Source organism: Bombina bombina, chromosome 11 (genome assembly GCF_027579735.1).
Source record: "Bombina bombina isolate aBomBom1 chromosome 11, aBomBom1.pri, whole genome shotgun sequence".
In the NCBI taxonomy this organism is placed as follows: Eukaryota; Metazoa; Chordata; class Amphibia; order Anura; family Bombinatoridae; genus Bombina; species Bombina bombina.
This window is the reverse complement of record NC_069509.1, coordinates 103,214,412-103,235,943: the sequence shown is the minus strand read 5'-3', so window position 1 is coordinate 103,235,943 and position 21,532 is coordinate 103,214,412. Positions and strand designations below refer to the sequence as shown.

The following is a 21,532-nucleotide window of genomic DNA, read 5'->3' as shown; positions in this document are numbered from 1 at the left end:
TATTGTCTCTAGAGGCTGAGGAGCCTAAAACTCCAGTTGCTAAACACTTTCACAATCACACTAATAAATTAGCATTTTTCAAATTTCAGGGTATAGAACAAGTTAAGCTAAGTGCTAGGGGCGGAGATAGATATCAAGCTCTCAGCAAGAGAGAAATTTATTGGATCTACACACTCAAAACTGGCTCTCCTTTGGGGATAAACAAGATCAGTGATATCAAATTATATATTGATAGTTGATAGCTGTTACTATTTAGTACATGACACGCTTATTTGGTATTTCTGTCTCATTTGCCCCAGAGTGTTATGTGTATTGAGATTCGGTATAGTGTGTATTTCCAATTTTTGCTCAGTGTCACTATATTGGTTTATAACTGTCCTGTGTTTCCATTTTAGATATATTAACTTTTTACTCCATATTGAGTTATTTCAATGGTATATAGCACTTTGTTTTATCTGAGATTTGTAAGGCTTTGAAATGTTTTTGCAAGTGCTTATTTTGTTTATTAATTGCATTTAACTTTTAACTTTTATACTAAAATAGCTACTTTTTGCAATAAGCGTTTTCAACTCAGGTAATAACATTGTTGCAATTTTTTTCTGTGGGTTTCCTTGCAATTCAATTTCTATTTCCATTTCATTTGAACTTTTAATGTTTGTGTCTTTTTTAATTGAGTGTTTTCTTGCATTTTGTTACATTAGTAAGATGTGAATTTGTATATGTAGGTTTTGGGGTTAAGCAACCTGATGGTTAATTTATTTGAGTTCTATTTCGCTGTGATAGGTCAGTGTGATTGCTTACCCCTGATTTAACAGCTGTTAGAAACATTGAATCTTTGGCTCTGATGAACTGCCCGTGAGGCAGGAAACGCGTCAGCCGTGGTGTCTGTCAGTTTGCTGTGCCTGTTCAACTGTTTTAATGCAAGTATGAATAAAATATACTTTTAACTTTTAGAATCTCTCCCTGCCTCTTCTTACACTGGGAATGTGATTTTTTGTTTCATCTGCATACTATTTTGATATCAAGGGGTTTGGAGAGCCCTAGCAGCTCCAGAGTTTGATGCAGCTTTCCCCTGTGTTACTATCCGGTGATACACAGAGGCCGCACACTGTTTGCAATTCAGGCAACATGCGCTTTGCAATGTGAGGAGCAGGTTAAGCCACAGTAATATGGATTGTACAGCTTGAAAGTGACTTTCCTCTTTGATTTGTGATTTTCTACAGTGTGGTAAGTCCTCTGTCATATGCTACATGCTACTTGGAATATATTATATTGAGTAATGACCTGGTGATATCTGCTACTTGTGGGATTCCTGTTTGGAGTTGTTTTCACCAGGGAAACATTTATATTCATTTGTATGATATTTACACTGATATAAACCTCTGAAAAATTATTGAATACAATTTATAACTTACTTTATTAAAAGGTTAACAAAATAGCAACACATTTCTCAGCCAACCAGTGGCTGTTTCATCAGTCTTGGTAAGGATATAAAACATAAAAAATACTTGCTATATATGCCATCCTAAATAATCAGTAAAATGAACTACACCTGGGGTGATTGTAACCAGGTGTAAACACTAAGGCCTAGATTTGGAGTTCGGCGGTAGCCGTCAAAACCAGCGTTAGAGGCTCCTAACGCTGGTTTTGGCCGCCCGCTGGTATTTGGAGTCAGTGATTAAAGGGTCTAACGCTCACTTTTCAGCCGCGACTTTTCCATACCGCAGATCCCCCTACGCCATTTGCGTAGCCTATATTTTCAATGGGATCTTTCTAACGCTGGTATTTAGAGTCGTTTCTGAAGTGAGCGTTAGAGCTCTAACGACAAGATTCCAGCCGCCTGAAAATAGCAGGAGTTAAGAGCTTTCTGGCTAACGCCGGTTTATAAAGCTCTTAACTACTGTACCCTAAAGTACACTAACACCCATAAACTACCTATGTACCCCTAAACCGAGGTCCCCCCACACCGCCGCCACTCGATTAAAATTTTTAACCCCTAATCTGCCGACCGCCACCTACGTTATACTTATGTACCCGTAATCTGCTGCCCCTAACCCCGCCGACCCCTGTATTACATTTATTAACCCCTAACTTGCCCCCCACAACGTCGCCGCCAGCTACTTAAAATAATTAACCCCTAATCTTCCGACCGCAAATCGCCGCCACCTACGTTATCCCTATGTACCCCTAATCTGCTGCCCTAACATCGCCGACCCCTATATTATATTTATTAACCCCTAATCTGCCCCCCTCAACGTCGCCGACACCTGCCTACACTTATTAACCCCTAATCTGCCGAGCGGACCTGAGCGCTACTATAATAAATGTATTAACCCCTAATCCGCCTCACTAACCCTATCATAAATAGTATTAACCCCTAATCTGCCCTCCCTAACATCGCCGACACCTAACTTAAATTATTAACCCCTAATCTGCCGACCGGAGCTCACCGCTATTCTAATAAATGTATTAACCCCTAAAGCTAAGTCTAACCCTAACACTAACACCCCCCTAAATTAAATATAATTTTTATCTAATGAAATAAATTAACTCTTATTAAATAAATTATTCCTATTTAAAGCTAAATACTTACCTGTAAAATAAATCATAATATAGCTACAATATAAATTATAATTATATTATAGCTATTTTAGGATTAATATTTATTTTACAGGCAACTTTGTTATTATTTTAACCAGGTAAAATAGCTATTAAATAGTTAAGAACTATTTAATAGTTACCTAGTTAAAATAATAACAAATTTACCTGTAAAATAAATCCTAACCTAAGTTATAATTAAACCTAACACTACCCTATCAATAAAATAATTAAATAAACTACCTACAATTACCTACAATTAACCTAACACTACACTATCAATAAATTAATTAAACACAATTCCTACAAATAAATACAATTAAATAAACTAGCTAAAGTACAAAAAATAAAAAAGAACTAAGTTACAGAAAATAAAAAAATATTTACAAACATAAGAAAAATATTACAACAATTTTAAACTAATTACAACTACTCTAAGCCCCCTAATAAAATAACAAAGCCCCCCAAAATAAAAAATTCCCTACCCTATTCTAAATTAAAAAAGTTACAAGCTCTTTTACCTTACCAGCCCTGAACAGGGCCCTTTGCGGGGCATGCCCCAAGAATTTCAGCTCTTTTGCCTGTAAAAAAAAACATACAATACCCCCCCCCCAACATTACAACCCACCACCCACATACCCCTAATCTAACCCAAACCCCCCTTAAATAAACCTAACACTAAGCCCCTGAAGATCTTCCTACCTTGTCTTCACCATCCAGGTATCACCGATCCGTCCTGGCTCCAAGATCTTCATCCAACCCAAGCGGGGGTTGGCGATCCATAATCCGGTCCAGAAGAGGCTCCAAAGTCTTCCTCCTATCCGGCAAGAAGAGGACATCCGGACCGGCAAACATCTTCTCCAAGCGGCATCTTCGATCTTCTTCCATCCGGAGCGAAGCGGCAGGATCCTGAAGACCTCCAGCGCGGAACATCCATCCGGACCGACGACTGAACGACGAATGACTGTTCCTTTAAGGGACGTCATCCAAGATGGCGTCCCTCGAATTCCGATTGGCTGATAGGATTCTATCAGCCAATCGGAATTAAGGTAGGAATTTTCTGATTGGCTGATGGAATCAGCCAATCAGAATCTAGTTCAATCCGATTGGCCGATCCAATCAGCCAATCAGATTGAGCTCGCATTCTATTGGCTGATCGGAACAGCCAATAGAATGCGAGCTCAATCTGATTGGCTGATTGGATCAGCCAATCGGATTGAACTTGATTCATCTTGGATGACGTCCCTTAAAGGAACAGTCAGTCGTCGGTCCGGATGGATGTTCCGCGCTGGAGGTCTTCAGGATCCTGCCGCTTCGCTCCGGATGGAAGAAGATCGAAGATGCCGCTTGGAGAAGATGTTTGCCGGTCCGGATGTCCTCTTCTTGCCGGATAGGAGGAAGACTTTGGAGCCTCTTCTGGACCGGATTATGGATCGCCAACCCCCGCTTGGGTTGGATGAAGATCTTGGAGCCAGGACGGATCGGTGATACCTGGATGGTGAAGACAAGGTAGGAAGATCTTCAGGGGCTTAGTGTTAGGTTTATTTAAGGGGGGTTTGGGTTAGATTAGGGGTATGTGGGTGGTGGGTTGTAATGTTGGGGGGGGTATTGTATGTTTTTTTTTACAGGCAAAAGAGCTGAAATTCTTGGGGCATGCCCCGCAAAGGGCCCTGTTCAGGTAAAAGAGCTTGTAACTTTTTTAATTTAGAATAGGGTAGGGAATTTTTTATTTTGGGGGGCTTTGTTATTTTATTAGGGGGCTTAGAGTAGGTGTAATTAGTTTAAAATTGTTGTAATATTTTTCTTATGTTTGTAAATATTTTTTTATTTTCTGTAACTTAGTTCTTAACTATTTAATAGCTATTGTACCTGTTTAAAATAAATACAAAGTTACCTGTAAAATAAATATAAATCCTAAAATAGCTATAATATCATTATAATTTATATTGTAGCTATATTAGGATTTATTTTACAGGTAAGTATTTAGCTTTAAATAGGAATAATTTATTTAAGAAGAGTTAATTAATTTCGTTAGATTAAAATTATATTTAATTTAGGGGGGTGTTAGTGTTAGGGTTAGACTTAGCTTTAGGGGTTAATACATTTATTAGAATAGCGGTGAGCTCCAGTCGGCAGATTAGGGGTTAATAATTGAAGTTAGGTGTCGCTGATGTTAGGGAGGGCAGATTAGGGGTTAATACTATTTATTATAGGGTTAGTGAGACGGATTAGGGGTTAATAACTTTATTATAGTAGCGCTCAGGTCCGCTCGGCAGATTAGGGGTTAATAAGTGTAGGTAGGTGGAGGCGACGTTGAGGGGGGCAGATTAGGGGTTAATAAATATAATATAGGGGTCTGCGGTGTTAGGGGCAGCAGATTAGGGGTACATAGCTATAATGTAGGTGGCGGCTCTTTGCGGTCGGCAGATTAGGGGTTAATTATTGTAGGTAGCTGGCTGCGACGTTGTGGGGGGCAGGTTAGGGGTTAATAAATATAATATAGGGGTCGGCGGTGTTAGGGGCAGCAGATTAGGGGTACATAAGTATAACGTAGGTGGCGGTCGGCAGATTAGGGGTTAAAAAAATGTAATCGAGTGGCAGCGATGTGGGGGGGCCTCGGTTTAGGGGTACATGGGTAGTTTATGGATGTTAGTGTACTTTAGAGTACAGTAGTTAAGAGCTTTATGAACCGGCGTTAGCCCAGAAAGCTCTTAACTACTGACTTTTTTCTGTGGCTGGAGTCTTGTCGTTAGAATTCTAACGCTCACTTCAGACACGACTCTAAATACCGGAGTTAGAAAGATCCCATTGAAAAGATAGGATACGCAATTGACGTAAGGGGATCTGCGGTATGGAAAAGTCGCGGCTGAAAAGTGAGCGTTAGACCCTTTTTTGAGTGACTCCAAATACCGGAGGTAGCCTAAAACCAGCGTTAGGAGCCTCTAACGCTGGTTTTCATGGCTACCGCCAAACTCCAAATCTAGGCCATAGTGTACAAATGTTCCCATCTGTCAGCTATACTTATGGATTTTGAAAATGCTGTACTATATATGGTCTTGGTGGAGCCATAAACTGTGGTACTCATACCATTAGATCTGGTTAATTGCAGGATTTAGGCTTGTTGGTATGTATTTCAAAATTAAGTCAGCTGTAGTGTAAACTGAACAGTTTTAAGTAAACCTGTCTCATTTCAAACACTGAGCAATCTTAGTCTGAGAGTATAACATTTTATGCAGATGTAAAAATCTTAGATAAAATGCCTCCTTGCATCTGGAAAGTCCATGCATAAAGTGGTAGTAAACTGGAATGTAATATATATATATATATATATATATATATATATATAAATGCATATCTGCCAAAAGGGCACCTACCATTTGTGTATTGAGGAGGGAGGAAACATTTCTGCATGGTTTTAAATATAGAATTTCTACAGCATTGTCAAATAATCATAAATACACTGCTGCTAAAAAAAAATGTTTTTATAGACCCCTGGCCCCACCATACAACTACTACCTCACTGAAGTTACAATCCGAAATTGCACAAAGAAATAAAAAACATTTGCTAAATAAGTCCTACCCTCTCTGCAAATGAAAGTGATCTGCCGTCTGACTCAGGCACACACAGTACAAACAAAGTGCCACGTATGTCTCACACTGTGCATAGTGGTTTAGTGCACACTCAGAAATCCTCTCAAATGCTAATACTTTACTCCTTGTAATAACATTTCCCATGCTCAATTAGTACTCTGCTGTAGTATCCACTGGTGGCTGCCAAAATTAAAAAATATTTTTTTATTTTTTTTTAGTTCTTGCCTCATGGCCCCCCCGGGCCCATTGGGCCCCTGACAGGAGTCACCCCTGTCACCCCCTGGTGGCGGCCCTGTATGAGGGCACATTCTGACATCACAGTGCAGTCAAAACATAAATACAAAAATACAATATCAAAAACAGTAGTATGACAGATATACTTGTGATATCAAGAGATGAGCATCCTTGGTTGTCAAATTGATCTAGACAACTAGTTTGTAATAAAAGTATAACCTATCATGATATTAAAGTTGCATGCCCCAAATAATTATAATAAATAGATATATAAATTGTCATAATAGAGTATTCAGAGTCTTATATAGATATGAGTGATAACATATCCATATTAAAACAACTGTAAATAGTAAAAGTAATTTTCATATTGTTTGCTTGTACTGTATATCAGGGATTATATTTGTTATAAAAATACCTGCAGTCTTTATGTAAGTCCTGTTAATGCGATCATCACTAATCATCAGTCATGAATACCTAAATATGCAGTTTGAAGTGAGATTGTTGGTATAATGCACACTACTGATTCATCACGAGTGCGTTTAGTGTGAAATCATACAAAGCATTCATAATGTTTGATGTTATTGCTTGTATCCGCGTTACAAATTAACGCTAGGCACCTCTGTCGGTGTGTGAGTGTTGTAATGCTATAGATACGTGGTTAATGTTGATAGGACTGTTATGGCCGTTATATGATTGGCCTAAAGGTCAAGTCATCGACACGTTTGAGCTCAATACTTTGTGGCATCATTTTGTTCTTCTATTTTGTTTGATAACTTTAATAGCTGTGTAGTAGCTAATACACACTAGGTCCATTGTTTATCCAGCCACCATTTAGATAAACTGTCGGTTTTTACTATTATTCATTGATGTACTACAGCCGCTTGTGAGGCGCTCCTTCACATATATCCTATCTCCTCTACTAAGAATGATTGTATTGGACAATTGTTCAACACAGAAGTTGAGCAAGTACGGTTTACATCTGGCGCTGTCCTCCACACCAAATTTCAAAATACCCATAAACTACCTATTAACCCCTAAACTGAGGCTCTCCCGCATCGCAAACACTATATTAAAATTATTAACCCCTAATCTGCCACTCCTAAAATCGCAGCCAATAAAAAAATGTATTAACTCTATTCCGCCGCTCCCCGACATTGTCACCAATATAATAAACGTATTAATGCCTAAACCGCCACCCTCCCGCATTGCAAACACTATTTAAATATTATTAACCCTTAATCTGCCATCCGCCCACATTGCCCCGCTATACTAGCAATAAGCAACTCTTGGCAGGGCCCTCTACCCATCTGATCCCTTTAATTGTTTTGTTGTACTACCCTCTGTTTAAAGCGCTGCAGAATCTGTTGGCGCTCTACAAATAACCGATAATAATAATCTTTTAGCAAAAGTTGCATTGTTTTTCAGTGCACAGAGCTTCTTTATTATTATTTATTGTATCTTCTTTGCCATGGTCAACCCTACAGAAACCGCTCTGGCTTTTCAAATTTAACTAAACTGGTAATATAAATAACAACATGTGCATTATGAAGATTGTTTACACTATGCTTATGCAAACATTCTATTTGGAATTACATTGTTTATTGTATAGTAAAATACTACGCTCCCTACCTCTCTGACACTTTCTTATTCCAGGTCAAGGGTTAATGTCAGAGTGCCATGGTAAATAGAGTGCTGACAGACTGATGGATGACTTAGAGACCCACCCTCAGCAGGTCACTGTGATATAAAATGCTCATTTCAAGATCCCAAGGACACTAGCAATGTCACCTTTCAAAGAAGTACCTAAGGGGCCTATTTATCAAAGGGTCAACTGAAAATACGCTGGAATTCCAGCGTCAAGATCGGCAAATGTTGAAATTTGTGATGTAAAATATGATCCCGCAATCTCAATCCGACGCAGATCAATGCGAGTTGAAAACCGTAGTATTCGAGCAGAATTGTGTTAATTTGCCCTCCTATTCGACACTATTTGAAGCTCTCACAAAGTTATAAAAAATTCTACATTTATGCTTGAGTCTTTTATGACTCAGCGTACCTAGTTTTTAATCCACCACTCTTGAGGTCGCAGATGCCATAGAGCTCAATGGGAGTCTGAAAACACAGAAAGCTTATGTTAGATGCTGCAAGAGAATGAAGTAAAATTTTTTTTTTTTTTTTTTTTTTTTTTTATGGGTTATATAAATTTATTTTCTTGAACATAACAAATGATTAGTTAAAAAAATACATTTCAATCGACATTTAATTAAAAAAATAATTTAAAAAAGTTGTCAACCCCCCACTGAAATATAATCTGTATCTGTTCTACATTTACAGATATATTGTCACTTTCAAGGCACATCAAAGAAGTAACAAATAATGGGATCCAACAACAAACTTTTGCATAATGCAGCACTGATTGACAATACTGTAATCTGTATCATCATGTTCCATTAACAAAATAATAATAAAAAAAAACAGTGAGAAGGATTCTCCAGTATACATGTGATTGTGTGTGCTTGTGGTTTCACGTTGTAAATAAAACCCTTTCAAACTGCAGTACCTTTGGGGTGATCAGTTTAAAAAAAAAAATCCCCAAGCTACACTTAGTCATTTAAAACTATAGCCAAAAAATAAAATAAAAACGTAAAACAAATTTTACTACATTAAAGGAAAACACTAAACTTTATTTTTTTTTTAAAAAAAGCATATAAATGCAGCAATACCCATGTGTTTTATTAAAATGTGGGGATTGGTCTAACAAGAGGACCACGTAGTATAAATGTTTACTAATTTTTAATACTACAAATTTATATATTAAAAGTGGTTTATCAAACAAACGGCTAGATTTGGAGTTTTGTCGGTAACGACCCGAAAAGCTAATGCCGGCTTTTTTCTGGCCGCACCATAAAAATAACTCTGGTATTGAGAGTCCACATAAAGGCTGCGTTAGGCTCCAAAAAAGGAGCATAGAGCATATTTAACGCAGCTTCAACTCTCGATACCAGAGTTGCTTCCGCAAGCGGCCAGCCTCAAAAACGTGCTTGTGCACTATTCCCCCATAGGAAACAATGGGGCTGTTTGAGCTGAAAAAAAACCTAACACCTGCAAAAAAGCAGCATTCAGCTCCTAACGCAGCCCCATTGTTTGCTATGGGGAAACATTTCCTACGTCTGCACCTAACAATTTAACATGTACCCCGAGTCTAAACACCCCTAACCTTACACTTATTAACCCCTAATCTGCCGCCCCCGCTATCGCTGACCCCTGCATATTATTATTAACCCCTAATCTGCCGCTCCATAAACCGCCGCTACTTACATTATCCCTATGTACCCCTAATCTGCTGCCCTAACATCGCAGACCCCTATATTATATTTATTAACCCCTAATCTGCCCCCACAACGTCGCCTCCACCTGCCTACACTTATTAACCCCTAATCTGCCGAGCGGACCTGAGCGCTACTATAATAAAGTTATTAACCCCTAATCTGCCTCACTAACCCTATAATAAATAGTATTAACCCCTAATCTGCCCTCCCTAACATCGCTGACACCTAACTTCAATTATTAACCCCTAATCTGCCGACTGGAGCTCACCGCTATTCTAATAAATGTATTAACCCCTAAAGCTAAGTCTAACCCTAACACTAACACCCCCCTAAGTTAAATATAATTTACATAGAAACATAGAAACATAGATATTGACGGCAGATAAGAGCCATAGGCCCAGCAAGTTTATTTCATTGTAGTTATTTGTAGGTATTGTATTTATTTTATTTATTGAGTTACATCTAACGAAATTAATTAACTCTTATTAAATAAATTATTCCTATTTAAAGCTAAATACTTACCTGTAAAATAAATCCTAATATAGCTACACTATAAATTATAATTATATTATAGCTATTTTAGGATTAATATTTATTTTACAGGTAACTTTGTATTTATTTTAACCAGGTACAATAGCTATTAAATAGTTAAGAACTATTTAATAGCTAAAATAGTTAAAATAATTACAAATTTACCTGTAAAATAAATCCTAACCTAAGTTACAATTAAACCTAACACTACACTATCAATAAATTAATTAAATAAAATACCTACAATTACCTACAATTAAACCTAACACTACACTATCAATAAATAAATTAAATACAATACCTACAAATAACTACAATGAAATAAACTAACTAAAGTACAAAAAATAAAAGAGAACTAAGTTACAAAAAATAAAAAAATATTTACAAACATAAGAAAAATATTACAACAATTTTAAACTAATTACACCTACTCTAAGCCCCCTAATAAAATAACAAAGCCCCCCAAAATAAAAAAATGCCCTACCCTATTCTAAATTACTAAAGTTCAAAGCTCGTTTACCTTACCAGCCCTGAACAGGGCCCTTTGCGGGGCATGCCCCAAGAAGTTCAGCTCTTTTGCCTGTAAAACAAAACATACAATACCCCCCCCCAACATTACAACCCACCACCCACATACCCCTAATCTAACCCAAATCCCCCTTAAATAAACCTAACACTAAGCCCCTGAAGATTATCCTACCTTGTCTTCACCTCACCGGGTATCACACCGATCCGTCCTGGCTCCGATATCTTCATCCAACCCAAGCGGGGGCTAGACATCCACTGAAGAAGTCCAGAAGAGGGTCCAAAGTCTTCATCCTATCCGGGAAGAAGAGTAGATCCGGACCGGCAACCATCATCTTCCAAGCGGCATCTTCTATCTTCATCCGATGAGGACCGGCTCCATCCTGAAGACCTCCACCGCGGACCCATCTTCATCCGGCGACGTCCAACTGAAGAATGACGGTTCCTTTAAGGGACGTCATCCAAGATGGCGTCCCTCGAATTCCGATTGGCTGATAGGATTCTATCAGCCAATCGGAATTAAGGTAGGAATATTCTGATTGGCTGATGGAATCAGCCAATCAGAATCAAGTTCAATCCGATTGGCTGATTCAATCAGCCAATAGAATGCGAGCTCAATCTGATTGGCTGATTGGATCAGCCAATCGGATTGATCTTGATTCTGATTGGCTGATTCCATCAGCCAATCAGAATATTCCTACCTTAATTCCGATTGGCTGATAGAATCCTATCAGCCAATCGGAATTCGAGGGACGCCATCTTGGATGATGTACCTTAGGAACCGTCATTCTTCAGTTGGACGTCGCCGGATGAAGATGGGTCCGCGGTGGAGGTCTTCAGGATGGAGCCGGTCCTCATCGGATGAAGATAGAAGATGCCGCTTGGAAGATGATGGTTGCCGGTCCGGATCTACTCTTCTTCCCGGATAGGATGAAGACTTTGGACCCTCTTCTGGACTTCTTCAGTGGATGTCTAGCCCCCGCTTGGGTTGGATGAAGATATCGGAGCCAGGACGGATCGGTGTGATACCCGGTGAGGTGAAGACAAGGTAGGATGATCTTCAGGGGCTTAGTGTTAGGTTTATTTAAGGGGGGTTTGGGTTAGATTAGGGGTATGTGGGTGGTGGGTTGTAATGTTGGGGGGGGGGTATTGTATGTTATTTTTTACAGGCAAAAGAGCTGAACTTCTTGGGGCATGCCCCGCAAAGGGCCCTGTTCAGGGCTGGTAAGGTAAAAGAGCTTTGAACTTTAGTAATTTAGAATAGGGTAGGGCATTTTTTTATTTTGGGGGGCTTTGTTATTTTATTAGGGGGCTTAGAGTAGGTGTAATTAAATTAAAATTGTTGTAATATTTTTCTTATGTTTGTAAATATTTTTTATTTTTTGTAACTTAGTTCTTTTTTATTTTTTGTACTTTAGTTAGTTTATTTCATTGTAGTTATTTGTAGGTATTGTATTTAATTTATTTATTGATAGTGTAGTGTTAGGTTTAATTGTAGGTAATTGTAGGTATTTTATTTAATTAATTTATTGATAGTGTAGTGTTAGGTTTAACTGTAACTTAGGTTAGGATTTATTTTACAGGTAAATTTGGTAATTATTTTAACTATTTTAGCTATTAAATAGTTCTTAACTATTTAATAGCTATTGTACCTGGTTAAAATAAATACAAAGTTACCTGTAAAATAAATATTAATCCTAAAATAGCTATAATATAATTATAATTAATATTGTAGCTATATTAGGATTTATTTTACAGGTAAGTATTTAGCTTTAAATAGGAATAATTTATTTAATAAGAGTTAATTAATTTCGTTAGATTAAAATTATATTTAACTTAGGGGGTGTTAGTGTTAGGGTTAGACTTAGCTTTAGGGGTTAATACATTTATTAGAATAGCGGTGAGCTCCAGTCGGCAGATTAGGGGTTAATGTTTGAAGTTAGGTGTCGGCGATGTTAGGGAGGGCAGATTAGGGGTTAATACTATTTATTATAGGGTTAGTGAGGCGGATTAGGGGTTAATTACTTTATAATAATAGCGGTGCGGTCCACTCGGCAGATTAGGGGTTAATAAGTGTAGGCAGGTGGAGGCAACGTTGAGGGGGGCAGATTAGGGGTTAATAAATATAATATAGGGGTCGGCGGTGTTAGGGGTAGCAGATTAGGGGTATATAAGTATAATGTAGGTGGCGGCGCTTTGCGGTCGGCAGATTAGGGGTTAATTATTGTAGGTAGCTGGCTGCGACGTTGTGGGGGGCAGGTTAGGGGTTAATAAATAGAATATAGGGGTCGGCGGTGTTAGGGGCAGCAGATTAGGGGTACATAAGTATAACGTAGGTGGCGGTCGGCAGATTAGGGGTTAAAAAAATTTAATCGAGTGGCGGCGATGTGGGGGGACCTCGGTTTAGGGGTACATAGGTAGTTTATGGGTGTTAGTGTACTTTAGAGCACAGTAGTTAAGAGCTTTATGAACCGGCGTTAGCCCAGAAAGCTCTTAACTACTGACTTTTTTCTGCGCCTGGAGTTTTGTCGTTAGAATTCTAACGCTCACTTCAGACACGACTCTAAATACCGGAGTTAGAAAAATCCCATTGAAAAGATAGGATACGCAATTTACGTAAGGGGATCTGCGGTATGGAAAAGTTGCGGCTGAAAAGTGAGCGTTAGACCCTTTTTTTAATGACTCCAAATACCGGAGGTAGCCTAAAACCAGCGTTAGGAGCCTCTAACGCTGGTTTTCACGGCTAACGCCAAACTCCAAATCTAGGCCAAAGTGAGTAAAGTTAAAACCACCAAAAAATAGTGCCCAATCAGAAATCAATATAGATATTTACTTGCTGCGTTGCTTATGCCCACAAAATTATTAGCAGCAGCAAAAGAAATTAACAGAAAAAAACAACATTCCCTTTGTGTGTGCAAATGTTTTCTGTGGAAATTTTATCATAAAAGCAATACATGCCATGTGTTACTCTATTTGCACCAGTCTGTGCTATTAACCCATGGAGTACTACTTATGTTGAGCGTATCTTACGGAGACAGCTCACTGCAGGTGTATCCCATATTGTGCAAGAATAAAAAACAAAAAAAGTTTCCCCCAGCTAAAGTGAACTCTATGACTATACATGCCGACAACTTTAGCTAGAACATAACAGTACTCAATGAAATATGTAATTTGCTTGTGTGTCCTTGAAGATCAAAAACAAATACAAAAAAATTACAAACTTAACATAATTCAGACAATTGATGCCTTGCATTTTCACAGTCTATAATGGCAAAGTTAATTACTGAAATACATACAGTTGATATATTTTATACTGAATAAACTATATAAAATATAAGTTTAATTTTGGTTATGGGTAAAGTAAACATCTTCTTCCAACATGATCAGGTATGTAGACAACAGAAATAATTTGCTATACATATCCGCACAAGGACGTTTGCTGAAATTATTGTCACCAGCTCTCACTCCATTAACCCTTTCTGGCCAGCAATGGCTGTACCATGGCTACACAATGCATTTGAGCCCTCTGGCACACAAAGGGTTAAAGATACACTTACATATCATAAGTGGGGAATAAGAAATGTAATGGAAATAGGTATAAATAAATTATATGCAAATAAATCATACGAAAACCTGCTTCCCTGTCCTGCTTCTAGATATCATGAGTGCAACAGCTTCTACTACAAAGTCCATACTGTTTTTTTTTTCCTTTTAATCTGTTACAGTGAATGTGTATCATTGTAAGCGTTCATAGAATATTAAATAGACGGGAAAATAAGCTCATCTACTAGTTTAAAAAATAAAATAAAAAAGGTTCCCAGGTCCCAGCGTATTGTGTGCATAGTAATATTTTACAATACATTGATGACATTTTAACTGATGGAAAAGCACAAGGCTATGTTTGATTAGTGTCAATAAATTGTGTTTTCATGGAAATAAGAGAACGTTACATTTCCACAGGAGACAAAATCAGAGCATGTAAAGTGCAGAAGTATCTTGATTATTTTGAATACTAGAAAATTCCTCCACAATAAAACAATTAATTCAAGCCCTCTAGTTGAGAGACTCATTCTTCATTCTATAAAGGTAAAATTTCAGTGCATACATTGTAGTTATACATAAAATACTAAAACATAAAATCATTATTTTTTTGCTATTGCAATGCGGTCCAGTCTACATGGGCGTACACAACATATTCCACATTTGGTGTTCCGAATGACAACACAAGCGTTTTTTAAGCACAAGTACTTGTGTGGACTTTGGTCCTTGGCACCTTGTGTTTTAAAGTGCTGATGGTAAGAATATGCAAAGTAATGCCTGTCCACAGGTCTGCGGTTATGGTTAAGTTTTTTTGCTGGGTGCTACCAGCGACCGCTGACACTGGCAATGTCTGTGTGATACTGACGTGGGAGTCTACCACTTGCCCCTCCTTCCAGAAATGAAGAACGTATATTGGTTGGTTCAAAAAGCTTCCTTCTGTTTTTATTCAGCTCTGAAATCGCCAGCAACATTTTTCTTCGAGCACCAAATGTTGAAATGCCAAGTTCCTTTAAATCTTGGTCTGTCAGGGTGAGGAACGTCTGGAGATCAATCTCTTGCTGTTGAAAGATGTCTGTATATTTTCCTAATCCAAGTTTGCTGAATAGTTCTGGAAGATCTGTTCCCTTGAAAGAACTATTTAGATTACAACCGTTGCTTCCAGTTAGCGAAGAAATGCAGTCCATATAATTACTGCTGCTAAGATAATGTTCAGTGGATTTATTTTGTTTTCGTTTGGGACTCCCAATTGATGAGGAGTAATCATTGTGGGGTGAATCCATTCCGTTCTCTCCAGTTATCAGAATCACTGCCGCTTCCCAGTTGCTCTCGGCTCTTTGACCTTGATAGAGACATGGATGGTGTCTCATATCTGGTTGACATTGTAGGCTTGTATGACACATGATTAGCTCGCCTTAATTCTTTTATCGTTTCCGCTGGCATTGACTTTGAGAAACCCAACCCGCTCCAAGTATTTGTGGGGTCCTTACTTCTGTGACAACTGGCTTTTTTAACATAGCCTTTGTTGCCAAAAGCTTTTTTTGTTCATAGTAATATGCCTGCATATTTGCATATGATGACTGAGAATTAAGTCGTACTCGCTCAGAATTGTGCTGTGCTGCTGCGGCCCTTTCTGCTGCCCTTTCACTTCCAGGAGCTTTTTTATCGGTCACTGGACTTTCTGAAGTGCTCATCTCCGAATCAGAGAGTAATCTTTCTGTATTATGTAAGTGAGAATTCTTGGTGCCTTGTAGCAACTCAACAGTTTGCCTCTTGGCACACGGTGCTTTGGTAGAATTTAGCATTTGCTTTCATTCGTTGGTGTTTGCAGAATGGGAGGGGCTTCTCGGCATGCCGACTTCAACAAAAGCGTCATTACAGCCTTCAGAATCAGTCTTGGCATTCACGGGTTCTGAGGATTTATGGCTGTTTGACTGTCTTGACGAATCAGGAAGGTTTGAGTTTAACACTTTGTCCCCTAGAGATGATGCAGATATTGGACCATATTTCATGTTTGAAGTCTTTACATGTCCGTTTAAATTGGATGAGACTTTCTTGGATTCAGAGTGTATTCCATTCATATGAACATCCACTGGAGTCAATCCAGGAGGTGGAGATGGAGTGTTTTGCCCAAAGTTAGGCACCCCAGATAGCAGAAAACTGGTTAGCGTTGCTTGGGCAGCAGCTGGCATCATCAGGTGTGGTATAGCTGAAAATCCTGTAGCATTTGTGGCGTTTGCTAGTGAAGTTGCCCACAAAGTCTGGTTGGGTGTAGCAGAACTCGGGCTGTGTAGAGGGCTAACAGCATTATTGAGGGCATTCAGCAAGGAATTTTGAGCTGCAGACGAATTAACTGATAGTGCATTTGGACCCAAGAGACCCAGACCAGTGAGTCCCAATCCAGCAGATGCTAAAATATCCAGTCCATGGCACGGCATTGCAATTGGGCAGGATAGCATAGATTGACTTGCAATGGTAACACCACTACTGTCAAGTCCAAGAAGGCATTTTCTGGCTTCGTACATATTTAACGCATTTCGTTCCACACTTTTTACAATAACAGATTTACTTGGCTGTTTTGGCTTTGGTTTAATGCTGATGAAGACGTCCAGTTGTTCCATGAGTTGAGTGATGTACTGTGGCTCTACATCAATCTCTTCTTTCATGTCAAACATCAAAACAAGTGGAAGACAACCCATGAGATACTGTCTGGCAAGACAGACGGACTCTATGGTGCCTTGGAGGTAGACTGTGGATTTCTTTGAGGGATTATTTGGATCTGGAAAATGAATCTGAGCACCGGTTCTTTGCATGATGTGTTTGATGTTGCAGCCGTTACTTCCCATCATGAAGATATGATGCTGAGCAGCAATATCTAGCTGTGTGCTAACTGGAATAGCAGTCGCCAAGCTACCAGCAAGATGCTCTAGAAGTAGCGCTGTGCCCTCCTTCACAGCACTTGTATTATTCTGGGAACCTCTCACAATAACAGTAGCACCGTAAACTCTTGAGCGCTGTTTGAAGGATACTGTTATATTGTAAGTCTGGGATATGTGCTGAATTGTGGGAGAGTTTGGGTCTGGAATTGGCTGCAGAATTCCAGCTATAGGCAGTTCAAACATTAACACCAAAGGTAGCAGCTCCCTTTTTCTTACTCTTGCAGACTCAACACCGGCTGGCTGTCCTGCAATGGACACCTGGTTGCTTTTTTCTGCTTGGTTATTTCTGTTTGAGTCTGGAAAGTGGATATGACACCCAGTTTCTTCCATCACTTTCTTAATGTTATTGCCACCTTTACCAATAACATGTGAATGCTCTGTGTGCGAGACGTCCATTTTTAATGTGACCCGGTTGCTCTTTGTGTCTAAAACAGACATAATCCTTTCTTTTGCTTCCTTCACATTCTCTCTTTTGCCAGAAACTTTGATGTGGGGATCTTTCTTTGACTTTGCTCCTATCTTCAGCTTGGAAGGCCAAGCAATCTGTGTATTTGTCTCTTCCATAATCTTCTGAAAGAAGTCTTCCCCACTTTTCCCCTTGCCTTCTGCTGCAGCTTGCAACATGGTCTCCAACTTCTTCCTATCCACTCGGAATCTTTCTTCACCCCACTCAGGATCGTGGGGGGCAGCAGGGCCAAGAGAATCATCTTCCGAACAGGGCAGTGGGGAGTCAGCACTTCGCTCGCTGTTGGAGCCCGGGTCTGACTGGGTCATGTATCCGCTCATGGAGTCGCACTGAGCTGCCATAGTGCTGCACAGCGCCTGTGTTTTATCAGATTCTGTCAGAATGAAGTATATTACATGATAAAAGTAAATTAGAAACGTTATTAAAATTGTATACCCTTTCTAAATCAAACAATATTATTTCTCCACATTTAGTGCACTAGTAGATATAGGGATAAAAATGAAAAATACATTACTACTTATGGATTATGCTACAACTTTGTCTCTCAATACAAAGCAAGGGGACAATATTATTTGTACATATTTGGTGCAAACTTTTGCCCCAAACTTGTCGCACAAATAGATATAGAGATAAAAATGAAATAAATACACAACATAATGAAGCTAACTTCCTTTTTATTTGTTGGAAAAGCTATGTGCACCATGTTTAAGCCATGCAATACAAGTCCCACTCTCCACTTCGCGCCATATTTGACTTAACACTTTTCACACCAATTATGACCCAAAGTCCTAAATAACCCACACACTAGTGAATTTGTCCACCACTTTTGATTGGAACATGCATAATCACATGATTTATGACATCTGCCAATCTGATTTAAATACACATTATAAACTATCACTAACAAATCAAATTGCTCGATACTTGTGTCATTGATTACTCATCAGAACTTGTAAGTGCAATTTGTTACATTGTGTATTATACTTTAAAAGTATGTATATGTGAAATTAGTATTAAAGATAAACATTGATGTTGACATTAGGACACACAGTGTAATATTTTAGACAAGGATTTTAAAATTCGAATTGATGTTTGATTCAATAGAATCTTAAGCTTATAGCTCAAAGGGATAGCCCACCTAACTTTAAACTGTCATGATTCACATACATCAGAAATTAAAATCACCTCTTTACTGGCATGCTATTTTCAGTGTATTTCTTCCTTCTCTTGAATTTCTTTTTCAGTCAGAAATGTTATCTTATATGCCAGCCCAAGATTTCTGAAATAACACACACACACACATATATATATATATATATATATATATATATATATATATACAAACAACACACTGTGTATAAGCGCACAACGAGATCCTACATAGATCCAACACTAAAAGTCAGAAATGACAAATGTACCTGTAATATGGCACATTTGAGAGAGTGGGTGTGTCGATGATCAGAAGAGACTTGCAGCTGGTGCGATCAAAACCCGGTCTGTGAGCCACGTCAAAATGATTTGTAATATCCAATGAAAGCAGAGCGCAAAAAACGAGGATCCTCAGACATTTCCAGGAAAAGTAAAAAAAACACACCGAGGTAGGCGGGGCAAAAGGAGAAAGCAGCAACAGATATCACAATCAACATCAGAAGAAAAATCACCAGAAGAAATACATAACGAGATCACAAGGACAGAACAAACAAAAATAGATTCTGATATGAATGTGTGTAATTTGTCTAATGTAGCTTTAAGTACTACACAAATTAAGTTACTGTCTAAAGGTCTAAACTTTGTGCCATCTGCTCACTTCAACCTCTTTTAAATAGTTCTGGATGTTAACAAATTTGTCCGGAAATTAACATTGCAAAAGCATTTTTTGGGAATGACTAAGCAGGTGACACAAAGTGAGATCAATAATACTTCCACAAATGAAAATATTGCACACATTTCTGTCAACACCCTGTCCTTCTCTGATTTATGTGCAGTCAGGGATCTAGCAGATGAGGGTAATAATGAAAACTTAGACAGGATAAAAGAAAAAGACACAAAGTTCAGTCATTTAAAAAAGAAAAGCTTGATGCAACACGGCGGGTTCTCGATATTCAGATTGAATGCTCAAAAAATGGTACTCCCACGTTAGCCCTGTCGTTAGACGCTGAGAAAGCTTTTGACAGGGTGAGGTGGGAGTATCTATGGGAAACCCTGCACGCTTTCGGAATCCCAGAGAAATTCATTCTATCAATTCAAGCTCTTTATTCATGTCCGACAGCCAGAGTCAAAGGCGTAGGGTTTCAATCCAATAGTTTTGCAATATCGAATGGGACGAGACAGGGGTGCCCCCTCTCCCTGCTCCTGTTCGCGCTTGCCATTGAGCCGCTCGCTCAGGCTATAAGGGCAGATCCAGATATTTCTGGAGTTCTGATGGGGTCTTCTCAGCATATTATCTCATTATATGCGGATGATATCACGCTTATGCTCACAAACCCGCTGAGGTCGCTCCCAGCAGTGTTCAAGATAATCTATCAGTTTAAGGCACTTAAAGCCATTATAAACTCAACTTCTCTAAAACAGAAGCCCTATATATCAACATCCCAGCACATGACCTTTCCTCCCTACAGATACAATACAAATTTCAATGGTCTCCCTGTTTTATTAAACTACTTGGTATCCACCTTTCTCCTAGCATGTCCTCGGTCATCTCTAAAAACTTTACAGAAAGACTTCCTGAGTGGAAAAAACTTTTAGACTCCTGGGACTTCCGTGAAATTTCTTGGACAGGCAGGATTGCTGCCATTAAAATGTCCTTCATCCCTAAGGTTACTTATTTATTCCACTCACTTCCAAGTAATATACCTAGACCAATTCTCAACAAGCTCCAGAGCCTTATCTCTAGTTATGTATGGAAAGTTAAGAACCCCAGAACTTCTAGGCAAACCTTGCAGAGGAAATGCGATAAAGGTGGACTTGGTCTGCCAAACGTTATCTTGTACTATCAAGCAGCTCAACTAACTCACCTCATGTATTGGAGTCATCAGGAGAGCCCGGCTTCCTGGAGGAGGGCCGAGCAGTCCCTCCTCCCCCCAGGACTATGTTTAGCCGATCTGCCCTGGATCCCATCTCACTACTGGAAAAGTCTCGGTGTCACAAACCCGGTGATCCTTGATACTCTGCACCTTTGGGATCAAGTGAGACATTTGAATCTGATTGCCCCCCACCCTTCCCCGAGGCAAACTATAGTTAGTGTCCTTTTTTGCCTACCTGACTCGCACATCTCTAGCTGGACAATTTTGATGTAAATTGTATTGCTGACTTATACGATCAGGCTAAAGAACTCTCAATAAGTTGCGAACCCCGACTTCTCTAAGATTCGAGACCTTTCATCTCTGCTCAATAGTAAGATCATGGGGATTCCCCAGAAAGAACCTCAGGCCAGTCACAGCCTGGGAGCAGAGATGGTCGCAGACCCACAAACTTAAAGGAACCTTGTCGTTCCATTATGAGATCTTATTAGACCCCTCTTCAAAGCATAAAATCTCACAATACATAGCTTGGGAGACAGAATTGAACTTTACGGCCGACGCTGACTCTTGGTATAGAGAATTAACTTTTACTAAGAAATTATTACATTGCACGACCTTGTGGGAGTTGCATTATAAGATCACGGTTCACTGGCATTTAGTCCCAACCACGCTTCATAAGATATATGACTCGCACGCACCCACCTGCTGGAGGGGTTGCTGGGAACGCAGGCACACATTTGGTGGTCTTGCCCCAAGGTGGCC

The 21,532-nt window shown here is 39.1% G+C and overlaps 1 protein-coding gene across 1 annotated transcript; it reads right to left on the bottom strand.

Moving 5' to 3' along the window:
* Positions 1-14,705: 14,705 nt before the first annotated feature.
* Positions 14,706-18,097, bottom strand: LOC128642465 (protein bicaudal C homolog 1-B-like). The gene is given in 3 exon segments (XM_053695240.1): positions 14,706-15,623; positions 15,625-15,829; positions 15,832-18,097. Coding segments are annotated over 3 exon segments (2,919 nt in total). The 5' UTR covers positions 18,092-18,097; the 3' UTR covers positions 14,706-15,169.
* Between the last annotated feature and the right edge of the window lie 3,435 nt (positions 18,098-21,532).